This window comes from Lutra lutra, chromosome 8, assembly GCF_902655055.1.
Source record: "Lutra lutra chromosome 8, mLutLut1.2, whole genome shotgun sequence".
NCBI classification, from domain to species: domain Eukaryota; kingdom Metazoa; phylum Chordata; class Mammalia; order Carnivora; family Mustelidae; genus Lutra; species Lutra lutra.
In genome coordinates this window covers 98,493,592-98,511,795 of record NC_062285.1, presented here as the reverse complement: position 1 = coordinate 98,511,795, position 18,204 = coordinate 98,493,592, and the positions used below count along the sequence as shown (strand labels likewise).

Genomic DNA, 18,204 nt, shown 5'->3' with positions numbered 1-18,204 from the left:
ATGTGGAGAGACGGTCATTAACAGAAACACAAAGGAAGACCACCACACAAAACAGACTGAAAAATAATCAAGGCGAGGGGATGAGAGCAACGTGGAGGGCAGTGGGCTATTCTTCAAGATCAGATGGGCAGAGAAGCCTGTCTGCTGAGAGGGCGTTTCAGCAGAGGCCTGAGACATGTGGGTATGCATGTGAAGGGAGGAGCCGAGCAAGGGCCCTATGGTGGGAGTGGGCCTGGTGGGGTCCAGAAGCTGCAAGGAGGCCAGCAGGGCTGGCATGGAATGACGGAGGGAGCAGCGGGGGGGGGGAGGAGCGCGGGGGGGGGGGGGGCAGTGTGGAGAGGCGTCCAGGGCCACTTCACGCAGGGCTCTGGAGGCCACAGAAAGGGCTCTGGCCGGGAGAGGGGATGCGATCAGACCTGTGTTTTAAAGTGGTCCTTCTGGGGATGCCTGGGTGGCTCAGTCGGTTAAGCATCTGCCTTTGGTTCAGGTCATGATCCCAGGGTCCTGGGATTGAGTCATGCACTGGGGTCCTTGCTTAGCAGGGAGTCTGCTTCTCCCTCTCCCTCTGCCCCTTCCCCCTTCTTGTGCTCGCACGCTCTCTTGCTCTCTCTCTCTCTCTCTCTGACAAATAAAGAAATAAAATCTTAAAAAAAAAAATAAAGTGGTCTTTCTGATGGGAGATTTTAAAGGGCAGCACCAGGGGTGACCGGAGCAGCTCAGGTGGGAGAAGCTGTGGGGGTGCCCTGGGGCACAGGTGGCCAGATGTGGTGGGCTCTGGTGCAGAAGAAAGAAAAATACAACCTGGCAACCTACTGGGGTTGGGCGCCACGGAGGCAGCTTAAGAGAGCAACATCTTACATTTATGGTTATAGCGTATATAACTTGCAGTCATTTGCCTAGTTCCCCAAAGTACTACGTGTAACACTGAAGTAAGGAACAGTGTGTGACTAAGAGCTGCTTATCGAATTAGTGCAGACTCAGGCTTGGTTGATGATTACATATGACTTAATTATCAGACTGGGCTGACTAAGAAGGGTAAATTTCACCGAAAGTCCCTAACTATCCCGGTTCACGGTCCTAACTTCACGGTACATTTCAGAGTCCTAGGGCAGAGCTTTCAGACGAATGACTTTAACTCTTACTGCTGCTCATGTGTCCAGTGTCCTCACATAGCTTCGAGGGTCCCTGAGACTTTTCTTGACTTTAGAAATGAAAAGGAGGGAGCAAAAACTTTGAATGTATTTTATTAGTTGAAATTATTGTTAGGGCAGATACTTTCCTGTTACATTTCCTGAAGTATAGCTTATTTCTCATGCACTGTTTTTCTTTTCTGGGCAAGGACTTTCAGAGCCCTTGAGTCTGTATTTAGAACGAACCTGTGGAACCACGAACCTTTGTTATTAGGGGAGTTTGTCTTAAAGGAATTTCTGATGTGCTCTTAGCTATTTGCTGGGCTGGTGGAGGATCTATCTCATTGACAAAAACAACAGTTTAAGGAAATCACTGGATCCTTCTCATTTTTTTACCATGTGGGATGGTTTTAGGAATTCTAAAATTAAATACATATAAACTATGGGGGGGTGTGAAAGGCTTTCAAATGAATACATGAATAATTAGAACTGCACACAAATCTTTCCTGTAATGATCTGAACTAACAAATTTTTGGCAACTGTATTCCAAACCCCAGAGACCTACATACCATTTGTCTGACAGGATTTTTTTCCTGTTTCTAAAATTATTTCATGGGAATATCTCTTCCATCATCTTTTTTCTATAATAAGATACAACTTAATAAGGAAAACTCTGATATTTTTATATAAAAATGTTTTTATTCTTAAAGATACTACTACATATATAAGACTCATATCGTCCCACTATTGTTAGTGTTACTGATCAACTGCCATAAAAAGAAAAAAAAAATCAAGTTATAGTTGACACATGCCTCTTCAACTAAATCAAATAAGTAGATATTTTGGTGTTTAACAACCAATTAAAATATCTTTGAGAGTCTATGTTTCTTTGAATCTCTGTAGTAGTTTGAATCTCTAAAATAAAGAAATCCAAAGGATTTTTTTTTTTTTTGGTAGCCTTATTTTGTAAAAAATAGAGGGACCAGAGCAAAGCAATCAGATGTGATCTCTGATTATTTCTTCTCTTTGGATGTTGGCTTGGACAGGGAGAGGCATCTGGGTAAATGGGGTATGTACCAGGAGAGGAAGGGGTGCTCGACCCTGCTGTCCGGCTGAGAGCCGCAGGGAAATTACCATGTGGGGAACCCGATGTGGGTTTCCCTGGCTGAGTTCCAAAGGCAGAGGAGCATTTGCGGAGCTAAGTGAGAGGGACTGGCAAGTTCTACCAGGCCTCCTGGGTCAGTTCTTCTGAGAAACTTTTGCCTTGTAATTCTTAGGGTGGGTTATTTGTTTCACCTCTTCCCTTTTTGATTTTCTTCCTTCTCATCATTAGCATGCAATAAAGCTTATAAAAGTCCCTAAACTTCCCTGGGCCTCATTTCACTTATTCTTTTAACATGATAAGGTACTTTCACACAAGTTTTTTCTGCCCTCAAACTGTTTTTCTGTTACACAGACATTTCCTACTTAACTTCTCTTTCCTCCCTCCTCTTCCCTCTACCCTGCTGTTTTCTTCTTGTTTATGATAAGATTTCTTTATTACACCCCACTAACATTTTATTTTATTTTATTATGATTTTTTTACATAACACTTCTAAAAAGATTTACTTATTTTAATTTGGGGGGATGGAGGGGCAGAAGGAGAGGAAGAGAGAGAATCTCAAGTAGACTCCCTGCTGAGCACGGAGCCCAGCATGAGGCTGGATCTCACCACTCCTAGATCATGAACTGGGCCAGAATCAAGAGTCAGAATCAAGAGCCACCCAGATGCCCTATGTAACGTCTCTTAAAAAGATTTATTTATTTATTTGAAAGAGAGAGAGAGAGAGAGGGAGGGGGGTGCATTGGGGGAGGGGCAAAGGGAGAGAATCTTTAAGCAGACTCCCCATTGAGCACAGAGCTGAATGTGGGCTCAATCCCATGACCCAGAGATCATGATCTGAGCTGAAACTGAGTCAAACCCTTAACCGAATGAGACACGCAGGCGCGCAACCAACCCCTACCCGCCACGTGACATTTTAAAAAGCATTTTCCCATACTTTGTATCAGGAGATAGATCAGAGATTATTCAGTCCATATTTTGTAGGTAAGGACACCAAAGCTCAGAAAGGTTTTATGTAAATGAAAAACATTGTCCCTTTCCCAGTTTTATTTAAACGTAATCTAGTCTTCTGTCAGGGGGCATAGAAGTTATGTAACAGCAGGGCTGCTTAAATAATCAGAGCAGGATGAACTTGAATAACATAACCCTTAAAAGAAGTTAAAAGAAGACATTTCTGGGGGCGCTTGGGGGGCGTCAGACTTGAGTTTCGGCTCAGGTCATGATCTCAGGATTGTGAGATGGAGCTCTGAGTCGGGCTCCGTGCGGAGAGTCCGCTTGAGATTTCCTCTCTCCCTCTCCCACTGCTACCCCCTCTCTTTCTATAAATAAATAAATAAATAAATAAAATTTAAATCCAGCCATTTCTTTGAGTACCTCCCTTACCCCCAAAGATTTCATTTATTTGGGAGAGAGCAAGAGAGCATCAGCAGGGGGAGGGGCAGAGGGAGAAGCAGGCTCACCGCTGAGCAGGGAGACTGACCCAGGGCCTGATCCCAAGAACCTGAGCTACCCAGGCATCCCCTTCTTTGGGTGCTTTCACTAGGCCAAGCACAGTACTCTGAAGCATACAAACAGTATCTACCTTTTATTAGACAATTTGTAAGTGCCAGGTACAATGTTAAGTACTTTACATACATTGTGCTATTTATTATAAAATCACTTTAAACAACATGATTGATTATTCCCCTCATACAGAGGGGAAACTGAGCCTAAGAGAGGTTATTTGCTCACACGTACGTAGAAAAGTTTACACAAGAGAATTTGATTCAACATAGCATTTTGGCTCAAAAATTTGAGTTTTTAACCATTACTTTGGATAAAAGTAGATTCATCTGGAGCTTAGATGGTCAGGAAAAATCAGTCTAAAACAGGAAGAACATAAGGACACAAATGGCTGTACCACTGGGGTTAAGGCCACAACAGAATTGTCCTCACTGCTTCTAACTCAGATTCCTCCACTGTCCTCCAGACCCCGTGCAATGGTATTGCTCTCACCACTATAACTAGTGATCTTTCTTTCCTGCGAGCCCCCATCTTAATTCTCATCCTCTAAACAGAGATGTGACTCAACTTTTTGTCCTCACACCTTTTCATTTTTCCTCTAGTAGGTCTCCAACTTTGTCATCTCCCGAGAAGCCACAAAAATTCCGATTCCCAGGCCCCAACCCAGATTTAGTGAATCAGAATTTCTAGGAGGGAAGGATTCAGGAATCTGTATTTTAAAATAACAGCCCCGGTGATTTTAATAAGGGTAGAGAGCCACACTGGGAAACACAGAGCCTGTAGCTTTTTTCAAGGTCTTTATCTGTTCCAGCACCTTCAAAAATCACCTCTTTTTGTTTTGTTTTGTTTTTTAGGAGAGAGAGAATCTCAGGCAGGCTCCACACCCAGTGCAGGGCTTGATCTCACAACCCTAATGTCATGACCTGAGCCGAAATCAATAGTCAGATGCTTAACCAACTAAGACACCCAGGTGCCCCCAAAATCACCTCTTTGTAGACAACTCTGTAGTTATCATTTCTAGAACAGACTTATTGTACCCCAGACCCCCATTCCAACTGTTAGTGACATCTCTATTTGGATGTCCTATTGACACCTCACACCTGTATATCCAGAACCAGACATCCTCTGCCTCTAAAATATCAGTTGTTCCCCTTGAATTCCCTGTTTCACCGACTGTGCCTCATGGGTCTCCTGGCATCTAATCTCATGACTCACAGTCATCTCTCACCTTCAAACTTCCCTTTTGGTCCCCATATTCAATCAGCTTATGAGTCCTTATCTGTCTTCCTGGATAGGACGCTTCTGTATATCCCAGTGGGTCTCAGCCCACCTGTAGGGCTTCACAAAATACTGTCTGGGTCCCCACTGAGACCCATTAAATCAGAATCTCTGGGAATAAGCCCTAGTAATTAATAGTTTTAAAAATGCTCCAGGTGATACCAGTGCATATGCAAGGATGGGATAAGCTCCGCCAGAAGCCTTTATGGTCTCCATCCCTAGAAAGGATGATTCATTTGTTACTTGTTGGGAGAATTAGGAGAAGAGATTAGTTAAAGGGTTTTAACAGTTACCCAAAAAAGACAGTAAGAACCTGACCTACATGGTGATGAACTAGGGTCAACATTTGGGAAAGACAGTGTGGAATCATCAGCTCTGGATCTGGGAAACTGGCAGATACCAGGGGGTGAGAGAGGAAGAACTACAGAACAAAGGAAGTGAGTGACGGACACAGTGATCACAGGTTTGGATATGAATGCCTAGGGCAAGTAGGAGAGGGGAGAGAAAAAGCATGGTGAGGGGCTGGACGAGGCAATCTGGTTCTGCACTTGTTAAGTTTTAAAGTATTGGTGGGGTAGGTCGAAATGCCACTTGGCAGATGATTCTCCAAGAGTGGTCCCTAGACTCTCAGTATCGGCGTCCCTGAGCATGTGATACAAATGCGAATTCTTGACTTCTTCCTCACTCCGCCCCACTTCTAACCTGCTGAAGCAGCTGTGGTAGGGCTCAGCAGTGGTGGTTTAGCAAGCACTCCAGATGATCCCGATCTCACCAGAAGTCGAGAACCACTCGCCTAGAGTAGTGGTCCTCAAATGTATCATGCATCAAAATCACCCGAAGAGCTCAGTAAATTTCTGACTCACTAGGTTAGAATGGGGCACAGAAGTAGCATTTCTAACAAGTACACAGGTGGTGCCAATACTGTGGGTCCAGGGACCACACTTTGAGAACCACTGGTCTAGCAGTAAAAGACAAAAGAACTCTGAGCTAGAAATATTGATTTGGTGGTCATCTATCTTAACAAAAATAATTCAACTTTTGGGTTTCTTTCCCAGATGACTGCAGGTGTTTTCTAATTGGTCTGTAGCCTCCTATCAGGCTCCTCTGCTTCTGTAAGTCCCCGGTCTCTTTGGCATACTAAAATCTTTTAAAGTCGTAAGTCCCATTATTTCACCAGCTGTACACAACCCTCCAATGGCTTTCCATTGCTCTTATTTGAACTCTCTATGTAGCCTGACTGGTTAGGGTCCTTGCCTTCCTCACCAACTCACCCCATGTGGGTCCCTCTCCCTCTCACTCAATTTCAGCCACAATGATCTTCTTCCATGTCTACAAATGTGTCACATTCTTTCCTACCTCAGGACCTCCACTCACACTATTCTTTTGCCAGAAACATTCTACCCCAGCTTTTAGGACCACCAACTTCCCTTCATTCTCCTGATCTCAGTTTAGATGTTATCTTCTTAGAGAGACTTTCCCTCCTTGTCCTCTCTTGTTATTTATTCTCCACCTGTGTTTGTGTCCGTCATCACTCTCATTACAATCATCAAATATCACGGCGCTAGTTTCCTCACTTACTATGTCTCTCCGACTAGAGCAGGGACCTGTTGAATGAGCTAGTGAACCACAGTAGGTCCCATGTTCCCAGTGGCTCAGTAAATATGTATTCAATGAATGAACTGAAAGTATCTGAGAAAAGAGGCAATAAAATGACGTGCAATAATCTGGGGAATGTCTACATTTTACAGGAGTTGTGAGTGGAGGAGAATGGATGCCAAAGAGAAAAAGAAGAGGAGCCAGAAAGATAGGGCACGTTCAGAACACTGCCCAAAACGTCATAATGAAAGTTACATACACGTGTGCACGCACATGCAAGGACAGATATCTAAATGTCTATCTCCAGCTATACAGACAGATATTCGGGAGAGAACTAAAATAACTGCCATGAAATAACACTGGAGAAAAAGAGTTTCCAAGAGGCAGTGTTTTTCATCATTTGTCAGATCAACGAAGACGAGAGACCAAACACTGTGACAAAGCCAAAGGGCAGGAAGAGCGTTCATGGGCATGAAGGTGTTTTCACTTTGCTAACACATCCAATATGTGACTTATAGTTTACCAAAGTTCTTTCATCATCATTTCATTTGATCCTTGGGAAAAACATCTCAAAGGACAGGCAGGACAGCTCTCACCATTTTCAGCAACATGATGAGGAAGTAGAAGTAACAAGCATAGATTCTGCTCTCAGGAAGTTTGGTGGTATTTCTCATTACAAATTTCATCTGCAATGATCGGTATTACTATTTATATAGAGATTCCTCAAGGCCAACCATAATATGAGCAAATAGTTTCAGGGAACAATAGTAACTTAAAAACAGACCTCCCTAGAGCTTCTCATGTATCCTTGACGGCTAAATCGAATATTTGATTCCAATAGCATCAGAATCTGCAAAGATTTTAAAATACTACTCGGAAACAAAGGCCTCCAACTCACACTGTTTAAAATGGTAACAGTTCATTTCCCCCTCTGGTTTAATCAGACTACGAATCTAAGTTTAATGGGGCCTGTAGATGTCAGCATTAGGCACGCTCTGCCATTAGCTCCTAACATCTGAACACACTCTTAGGGACCAAATGTAGGCTCTTCTGTTTGTCTAAATAGCGAACATTAACGTGAGTCCCTGGTAGAACTGAATCAACAGAACCGAGAGAGACACTGTTGAGAGAAATGCAATTAGCGCTCAGGATGCTCAAATTCGGTAAAGAACTCTTCTGCGTTGATCGTATACATCCATTAAAGCTCACAGTTCGAAAGAGCTTTTCTTTCCTAAGACCTGAATCCCCGGGTTACCGCAAAATCAGGCTCAGGAAATAGGAAAGAAGAGGTCAGAATCTTCTCGAAGGTGTTCTCAGTTTATTAATGGAACTCGGTACGTGGATTAGAATTTAGCAAAGTTCTCTCATCATCCTTTCATTCGATTCTCAGAAACATCTCCAAAGGCAGCCAGGGCAGCTCTTACCATTATCCCCTGAGGCCCAGGGAGGTCAAGTGGATTATCAGCTAGTAAATGGCAGGGACGGGACGAGAGTCCTGGGCTTGGCGTCCAGACACTGCGCTTTTCTCTCTGTATAGCGCAGCCTTACCACACTCAATTATGGTTTTTGTTTTTTTTCCAAGAGGAAAAGGCTTTCCTTCCCCTTGCAGCAATAGGACATTTGGCCTATGCTCATCTGGTCACCATGTAGATTAAAAAAAGTAAGTAACAGAGGATAAACATGACTTGAATGTGCCAACATACATGGCCCAGGTAGTAAGCATTCTGTCACCTCAGGAGGGAGAGGAGACCATTCAAGGTGATGCCCCTTATTCCTTCTAAATATTTGCCTCAGGCAAACACTTTCTCCAGGGCTATAATATACATATATTTCTAAACACTGACTCAGTGAGTACCTGTAGGGCTTTATGGATTCTTAGAGGATTTTAAAACCTGACACCTTTGTCTAGCTCCAGGGATGGATGAGGGATGAATCATGGCTGTCTACAGTTTGTAACATAGTTAAATGATTAAATCAGGGAAATGATTAAGTGGGGGTGATTTGTGCGAATGGGAAGAGTAGTAACTTGCCTTTATTAATAATGATTTTTAAAAAATTGAGTTTTGTGGTAGGAGTTTTATTAATATCATTAATAGTATCAGTAGCAATTTCCTATTTTATGACTATTAAATAAAGCATAGAGATGAGCTGAATAAACTGAATGAAAGAATACTTCTAGAATAGTGCTCTATAGTCATAACAAAAGATACATACACATACACACAATGACAGATCTCTAAATGTCTGTATCTAGAACATATGGGAAGGGGAAAACAGAGAGAGAGGGGAAAACAAACCAGGAAACAGACTTTTAACCAAAGAGAACAAACTGAGGGTTGCTGGAAGGGAGGTGGGCAGGGGGATGGGTTACATGGGCATTAAGGAGGGCAATTGGGATGAGCACTTGAGTATTTTATGTAAGTGATGAGTCAATAAATTCTACGCCTGAAATCAATTTTACACTATAGATTAACTAACTAGAATTTTAAAAAAATTTTGGGGAAAATAATGTCCGTCTCTAGCTGTATGGCTGTCATTTGCTAGTTCTGATAGTATACTATATAAAACAAATGGCTTAAGTGTATGCATGCAGTTGTAAAATATTCACTAAAGTTTTCTATCTGTTGAGCAATGCTAAATTGGCGATATGTTACAACTGAAAATTCTGATGATACTTCTCCATTGTCAACAATAGGTGATGGTAGTAAATTAATAACCTGAATATCTAATCTCATCCACTGGGTAGACAGCTCTCTCTCTTACTCTCTCTTTTTCATCCCTCCACACATGCACAGACTGACAAAGATATATGACAGAACTATCATTACAAAACTTGGTTTAAACAACACTTTCTTTTTTTTTCTTTCTTTCTTTTTTTTTTTTTAAGATTTTTAATTTATTTATTTGACAGAGAGAGAGAGATCACAAGTAGGCAGAGAGGCAGGCAGAGAGAGAGGGGGAAGCAGGCTCCCTGCTGAGCAGAGAGCCCGATGTGGGGCTTGATCCCAGGACCCCGAGATCACGACCTGAGCCAAAGGCAGAGGCTTAACCCACTGAGCCACCCAGGCACCCCTAAACAACACTTTCAAGGATTCAACTGTGCAAACCACTGTTCCAGGTACTATTAGGGAAAATAAAAGCACAGAAGAACTATGCACAATTCCTAATGTTCCCTCTACTTTCTGAGTGTGGCTTGGAAGGTGAGATTGAATCTTAGCCTTGCCTCTTGTCACTGCATGATCTTGAACCAGTTCCTTAATTTTCTCTGTACTTCATCTTTTTTTTTTTTTTTTTTAATCTATGAAATGGGAATCATAAGAATATTTACCTTTATGGGGCTGTTAGGAGGATTCGTGGGAAAAAGTGTATAAAACATTTTGAACACTGCATGGCACAGACTAAACTATGATTGTTGTCATTATAATATAATATTATTTTGAAGACCTTATACTCTAGAAGAGAATATAGAGTTACACGTAGCTAAATCTAGTAGAAACTATCCACAGCATAACAGAGGCATAATTGCAATGCTCTACAAAACATTTGCTTTTTTGTTATGGTTTGTTTTGTTTTAAACACAACACCCCCAAATTAGCCTTGGGAACAAAAGAATAAACCAAGCAGAGTTGATCATTTTTCCAGATTCTATAAATACTATCCCCTTTTGCTGCGAAATGAATAATGATATCTTCAAAACATCAGTCAGATGCAACACAGAATTATATATGAGAAAGTGGTCTAGCTTTTGAATTATGCTCGGCCAGCTCAGCAGAGGGAATTCCAGAAAAACTAGAATGAATAGCCCTTTAAGGGTCTCCTCTATTTCTGAAATTCTATGATTTCACGGTCAAGACACTTAATGGCATTTCCAGATATAAATATAAGACAATGCAGAAAAATATCTTTTTCAAATGGTAGTTCCCTCCCTCTTTTTTTTCCTTGACTTTTTTCAATGGTCTTTTGAAAAACTGGCCTGGGAACAGAATTAACATTTATCTCCTGAAGAAAGAGGAGTTATTTAGAATGAGTTGGGGTCACTGAGGGAGGAATTCTATTAAACAAAGTCCTTGGGGAAGGACTTTATTGATTCAGTTTGGGGTCTAAAGTGGAGGTGCATGTTGACACAGAACGGAAGCCTTGTACCATCGCGTAGTGTAAGGAAATGACAGAAGAAAGCATAGCAAATACACACTTTCAAAATGCGGGGTTGGGGGTGTACATAGGACCAAGCATCGTGTATTAATTATGGTGAGGAAGGGAAGATGAGAAGGATGGAAATCAGGAAAAAACCCTAACTGAAAGTTGCTAAAGGTAGTCAATAGAAATTTTGGCGAATGTCTACCATGTCTGTTGCTTTTTCCTAAGGCAGCTAACTTGGATGAGAAGCTCCTTTTACATGTTTTGCTTTCTCAGGATTCATTTGTTCATCAAAAATGTATTGATTATTATCACATACAAGCCACGACTAAGATAGACAAGGACTCAGCCCTGATCAAGGTTACTTTTTAGCCACGGAAATGGCTAGAGAGAAAAGGGGAAAAGAGGAGCGTGGACAACCCAGAGTGAAAAACTCTGATTGATCAAAACTTGCTTCAGAGTCTTGTCATCTGAGCTTCCCCAACATATTCCTGGATAACAACCTGGGCATATGGTCAACTGATTTCAGTGGTTAGACAATAGCATTTGCTAAAAATATAAGGCTATCAAAAATATAGATAAAACCCTAAGGGGAGAAATTTGAGAATGTCATCCTCTTGCAAAGGGAAAAGATTGATGCAGTGTAATCTGGGTATGATGGAACATTCTTCCCACTTCCCGGGGTGGATCACGCAGTGCATCAACCATTTAAATTACTCCCCAGATTGGACCCTGACTTTCGGATTTATAAAGGAAGTATTTTCAAAAGAGGTCATTGCCTACACAATTCCTTTAATCAACAGTCAGAAGATGTACTCAAGGGATGGTGCCAAACTTTCTTCATGAGGACTGCGATGGCACATGGCTCCCTTTGTCTCCATCATTCCAAAGGGTAAGAGGATCAAATGAATTTTTAAATACAAATTTTTGGATTATACAGTTCTTTTTCATCTTCTGGAAAGTGATTACGAGACTTAATCAAGACTCCTCTGTGTATCATTAGCTAATTTTAGCTTCCTCCTTTTTTATTTTTTTTTACAGGGAGTTTGGATAGCCCAGTTTGAAGTCCTCTGTGGATTTCATGTTTTTCTGTTCAAGCCTTGAGGGAAGCTAAATTAAGAAGTAGGAAAATAGTAATTAAAAGTGATTAGGACAAGAAGTTTTGGTGCTACGGAATGTGGACTTCATTCTCCCCGTCACAACCCGAACCAAGCAGCAGTTTTTGGTTTTGATTATAGCTTTACTTGCTATTTTAATAAACATGAACCGGTATTCAAACTTTTAATATCCTGCCGCTTAACTATTTCCAAAGAGACATCCTGGCCTCTTAAACTGCCTTTGTTTTAAAATTTTAATTTGTTTGGCTCAAGTCTCACCTTAGAAAGTTGTAGCCTCATGGTCAACTCCTTTATAAGTTGATTTCCAGAATCTTAGGCAATTTCTTTTTTTCTCCCCTCCCAACTAAGTGTTTCCTCATGTGCCAAAATTGTTGGTGCTGACAGCTTTTTTGCCTTGTTTTATCTGGTTCCCACAGTGAGTGTGAGGGGCAAACCCAGGAATGTGCTCAGTGTTGACTGGACGCATCACTACTACGCAATACTTACAACTCCTCTAGGAAGCGGAGGCTGTACAGGGGATTCGGGGGCAGCTGACTGATGTTGTTCATACTGAGGTCTCTGGAGAGGAAAACAGACAGCACGTGAGAAGCAGAGTCCGCCACCACCAGGGAATCCAGTGTTCCCTCCACACATTTTCAAGCAATACGTTCTTTCACTTGACCAATGAACCGCTGTTTTGAATCTTAAAGATATTCCTTACCGCTCCTACCCCAGCCCCAGCCCATCTCGGGCTCTCTGTCAAATGAGAGCCCCTAAGAGGGGCTCCTATGAATTCAGAATGATTTAGACCATTCATGGGCATGATGGCAGTACTTCACGTTTAAAATTATGGAAGTAGGACCGCAAAGGAAACAGACATAACTCAACCCTAGACATAACCCAACTTCAGGTCTTGCTTTGAATTTTGTGACAAAGAGAAATGCCTTCCCCTTGCAACTCTCTGCAAGTCCCACTTCTGGGGGCTGTAAGCACCTTGTAAAAACAAATGTTTGGATTCAAAGAAACTTAAAAAAACAAAACAAAACAAGACAAAAAGCCCATTCCCTCCTTCTAACATGTTCCCTTTGCAGGTTCTCAGATTGCATTAAATAAGTGAAATGAACCATAAAACAAGGGTGTAATGTGATCCCGCTTCGGAGCACACTTCCTGCTGGGCCCGCACAGTAGTTCCTGGCACAGGAAACAACAAGCCACTTCGGGCAGAACTCAATCAATTTTTGTTTTAAGGGAAACTCCGTGTAATGTGATTTTATTCTGTTTTTACTTTTCTATTTCTTGACGGTCTCCCACATAACCCTACAGCGTCACTGATAGATGCCATCTGTATCTCAGAGGACAAAAGACTGGCGGCAGGACAGACTGTTACCAAGACCAGCTAAAACTTTATGTGATAGTCGGCTGAAGATTGACTTAAAACATGACTGCTTGCTCAAACCTGAAGGTTCAGATTCTATTCAAAATTCATTATAATCTCAGATCGGGTGTACATACTTAAAATTTATCTCAAGATAAGACAGTGAGCTTTCTTTTTATTTATTATTTTTAGAACTGACCTAATTGGCATATGACACTGTAGTAATTTTAGGTGTACAACATAATGATGTGATATATATATATTGCAAAATGATTACCATGATAAGGTTAGCTAACATTCATTGCATTTACATTTTTTTTCTTGTTAAGAGAACTCTTAAGATTTACTCTCCTAGCAACTTTTGGATAAACAATACAGAATTATTAACTATATTCGCCCTGCTTACATTACTTCCCCAGGACTTTTTTATTGTATAACTGGAAGTTTGTATCTTTTGACCACCTTCATCTATTTCACCCATGAACTTTTTAAAAAATCCGGATTATTCCTGTTATTTAAGTGGTCACACCCATAGCATCTAACCGGCTGTTGTCAGTATAGATTGCTTTGTTTCTTTATCAAATATTAACTGTTAATCACTGACGGTTAAGAATGCAGGGATTGATCATTTACTCTTTAAAAAGTGACTGAAAAGTCACTAGCATGAACAGGAAGATTAAAATATTCAGTTAAATATTTCAGAGTATGGTAAAAAGACAATTATACATTTTAATATCTGCCACTGAACACTTATATAGCTGAGTAACATGCTATATTCTTAAGCTAAAACTAAACGATGTCAAAAATATGCACTAAAATTTTTGGGGTTTCCATATATTGAATATCTGGATGGTTTTCTTGTGCTGTCCAGGTAACAGTGGCAAATAACTGATCAGCAATTTAAATCTGTTGTGCAGTTACTTCTCTGAAGTAGCAAAGTTGTTTAGTTCAGTTCACTGAACAGACATGTATAAAATTAATCAATGAAGTTTCTGGATTCCTCACAGGGACTATATAATCCAGGCAAAGATTTGATATTTCTTAGGTACTCACTTATTTTCTCATTGATATCCCACTTATTTCTTAAAAGAATCAAGATGGTTTGCTTTCGGAGCATGTTTATTAGCAACCAAGATCCAACCAGTTTCAACATGAGACAGCTGGTATGGAGAGCACTAAGTTTCCTCTCCTGTTATATTTTTCTGGGTGATGTGCAAAACAGTATGGGACATACATCACTCTTGTCTATATGCCGAAAGCTCTAAACAGAATGAGGACATTTACATTTAAGGAGATTCATACACATTCCACATGACTTTAATATTCACTATCCTATCTCAGTTTCCTGGAAGTGAAGCTTATATAAGCCTCTACTCTCAGGGTCCCCCTGGAACACTTGGGATGGAGGAATGGCGGAGAGAGCAAGGCACTGTCAGCATACAGAGTCTTGGGTTTGAATCCTGATCTCATTCATCAGCTGCATGATCTCGGGAGAAATCATCTCCTCGTGGCAGGTTTCCCTGTAGTTAAACTAGGGTGTCTCTACCTTAATAGTTTATGCTATTAAACTTTTGCTAGCTGTTTCCAATCGAAAGAGAGTGACTTATTTCTTAAAAAGAGGAATCTCCCTTTCCCAAAAGGAATTAATAACTTCTCTGTGTTACCTGATATTGGGATTCCTCTTAGAAAATGAGCAAATCCTGCTAATCCATTTCTTTACCACCTGTTTTCTAGTAAGTTTGTTTTTTTTAAAGATTTTATTTATTTATTTGAGAGAGAGAGAAAGTGTGGGAGGGAGAGGGAGAGAGAATCTGAGGCAGACTGCATGCTGAGTGCAGAGTCCAATGTGGGGCTCAATCCCATGACCAGGAGAGCATGACCTGAGCTGAAACCAAGAGCTGGATGCTTAACCAACTGAGCTACCCAGGGGCCTCTTATGTTTTCTTTTAAAGAACTTCTAAGCAATGCATATAAGCCTATAGCAGAAAACAACTTTTCATACAACCATCTAAGGTAAAATGAAATAGACCTCTAAAATATAAATTCCAAGCAGATAAGGTAAAAAGGAATTTGTCTGTATTTACTTTTTTCGTTCTGTGTTCACCTTTGCATTGATGTTCAAATGGAACAGTGGTCCTCTAGTTTCCCAAACTAAACTATCCATGGTGAAAGACTGATTTTTTAAAATTTTGAATTTGCTGTGGGTTTATAATTTAAAAATGTAAAATAAAATAAAATAAATTACTAGAAAAGGGAAATAAAAACACCAGAATGCATGAAACAGGAGCTCAATATTTTGTTATGTGATTCAGTAGTGATTTTTCAATTACTATAAAAGTTTCTAAACTTTACTCTCGAATTCTTTTTTTTTTTTTAAGATTTTATTTATTTATCTGACAGGGAGAGACACAACAAGAAAGGGAACACAAGCAGGGGAAGTGGGAGAGGGAGAAGCAGGCCTCCCGCTAAGCTGGGAGCCCAATGTGGTGCTCGATCCCAGGACGCTGGGATCAAGACTCGAGCCGAAGGCAGATGCTTAAAGACTGAGTCACCAAGGCGCCGCTTTTACTCTCGAATTCTTATCTGTTGTGGATCATAAAAAACAACCATGTCCTGAGAAGGACACTTCCCTGGACTGCTCTTTGATTAGCAATGCTCTTCTTGCCTTTATGTCAATTTTGAGTTAAAAATGATAGAATAAGAACATTAAAACTCTGTACAAAAATATTCTCTTTCTTACTTAAATTATTTGTAAACTTTTCTTTTTAGTATTTGGTCCTTCTGACCCCGGGAATGCATATAACTTTAGCACCAAATCAGGAGATTGTAAGATAATTTCCAAACCTGTACATTATTGATTTTTTAAACTAGGATTTTAAAAGGTGGCCTCATGTTGCACCACATTTTTGTCTATGATTCAGTTTCCTAACATTTGTGAAACAATGTAATGGATTTCTCTAATTTTTTCATCTTTTGCCAAAATGTTGGAATTAATTTTGAAGAAGCGGTCACTATGGACAAAGATTTCATAAGACATGGAAGATTCATTGTGACAAGATGGTCAAATATGTTTGACCATTCTTCCCTGTCTCTGACCCTACTCTTGCTGATGCTGTGTTAATGGCCATGTCTGGAAATCTAGAATAGGGGTTGGAGAGTTCAGTGGGAGCAGTCGACTCTATATTATTATATAATATCTACATATATTATATAATATCTATATATATTACGGAATATTGATGTCTGGGTCCCATCCCCAGAGTGCCTGAGTTGATGGGTCCAGTATGGACACTGGGATGTTTAAAACCTGCCGTAGTGATTGGAATGTTCAAGCAAGGCTTAGAACCACAGCACAGGAGGAACCCTGAATTCCCAGATGAGAGCTTTGAGCTCTACAACTCACTCAGAGTTTAGGAGGCCTAATTGTTTCCTAGAAATAGAGTTCTGTCCAAGCAGACAGTCTCTCTCTCTTGCAAATGTCTTTGTTATTTGCAACTCTATTGTTTTTCTTCATTTGACAAATCTAAGTTGAGCATTAATTGTGGGTAGGTCTAGGGACACAATGGAGAATCAATCCAAGTCAGCTTTAAATTTTCCCTTTCCTCCTGTCCCTACATCCATAAAGATACCCAGTATTAATTCTATAGAACTTTCTTCTGGATCTGGCCTCCCTTCCTTCTTCTTGGCTTCTACCCTTGGTCAAGTCCCTGTTACATGAATAACCCTTTTGCTCTTCGTGCTTACTGTGTCTCCTCATACTGTGTCTAGGTCACCTTCTGTACCATGGCCAGACGGGTCACCCCAAAAAGCCCATCTATCTGATCGTCACTCCACTCAGACCCACTGTTAGCCAATAAGAAAGGCAAACCCTCAGGTGCATCCCCAGGAAAAGGGGCCTCCTCTGGAGTTGGGCAAGATGAATTATAGAAAAGATCTTTGCACTGAATCAGCCGAACAAGGTGACTAGTTTGCAAGCAGAGCTTGGCCTGGAGTTCAGCCCCTTCAGAGGAGTCCCTGTGCAGGGCAAACCTCCCAGCTCTAGCCATATGGACCTCCTCCATCTGAGAACTTTGTCTGGCTCCAAGCCTCTTAGAGGAACAAATACCTAAACTATTTAGGCTTTTCATGATTTGGCCTAATGTGTGTTTCCACCTTGATTTTATGTCACTTTCCTCTATGCAATTTGTGGTCCACTTATATACTTGAAATTCTTGCTGTTCCCCTTTGCATCTGTTTTTACACATGTGATTCTCTTTCCCTAGAATGCATTAGCTTCTCTATTTCCAAATTCCTACTCCTGAGCTCCCCCACCCTCCCCTCACCCCCATTTAAGATCTAGCTTTATAGACCCTTGTGTTCCTGACACAGTCTTTTGTCCTTCCAGCTTAGTCTTCTATTTCAATCTCTGGTCCTTTGATACTTCCAGTATTAGAGCTTTGTCTTAGCCTAAGAACCTAGCTTACCTCATGCATTGGTCACCTGGATCACTACCTCACCAACACCCTCAACCTCCTGGTCCCTTGTCTTTTGTTTCATTCTCTTGGCAAAATCCCAGCTCTGGAAAAACACCATAATTCATTTTCTCTGTTCCTATCCCAGGGTACTGAGTGCTACTAGAAAAGAGAAACTCACAAATGTGCAGACTGGGGACTATAAATTCATGGTCTTTGTGGGTTCTCAACACTGCTGCACAATCCTGTTATTTGTGATTGCTCAATGTACTCCCTCATGAACTGTGGCCAATCTTGACCACTAGCTTCAAACCTCTTAATCAACGACTCCCATCATGGTACACCTTCCTTCTCACTTCACGAAAACAACTGAGATTCTTTAGACCACCACACTTTTTTGTCCCCTGCTTACTATACCCATACTTTTCTACTTGCTTAGCCTTGCTGATGGGTCCCATCCCCTCTAGGATGCCATAGCTCGTTACTCATGAATAATACTCCCCCCCTTTTTTTAAAAAAGATTTTATTTATTTAT

At 40.9% G+C, this 18,204-nt stretch overlaps 1 protein-coding gene across 2 annotated transcripts in view; it reads right to left on the bottom strand.

Annotated features, from left to right (window-relative positions):
- The window catches only part of LGR5 (leucine rich repeat containing G protein-coupled receptor 5), a 126,422-nt gene that overhangs the window by 57,555 nt on the left and 50,663 nt on the right, over positions 1–18,204 (bottom strand). For both annotated transcript variants that reach the window (XM_047742826.1, XM_047742825.1), the window contains exon 2: positions 12,351–12,422. In XM_047742826.1, the coding sequence (XP_047598782.1) occupies positions 12,351–12,422 (72 nt within the window). The remainder of the gene's footprint in view (positions 1–12,350; positions 12,423–18,204) is intronic.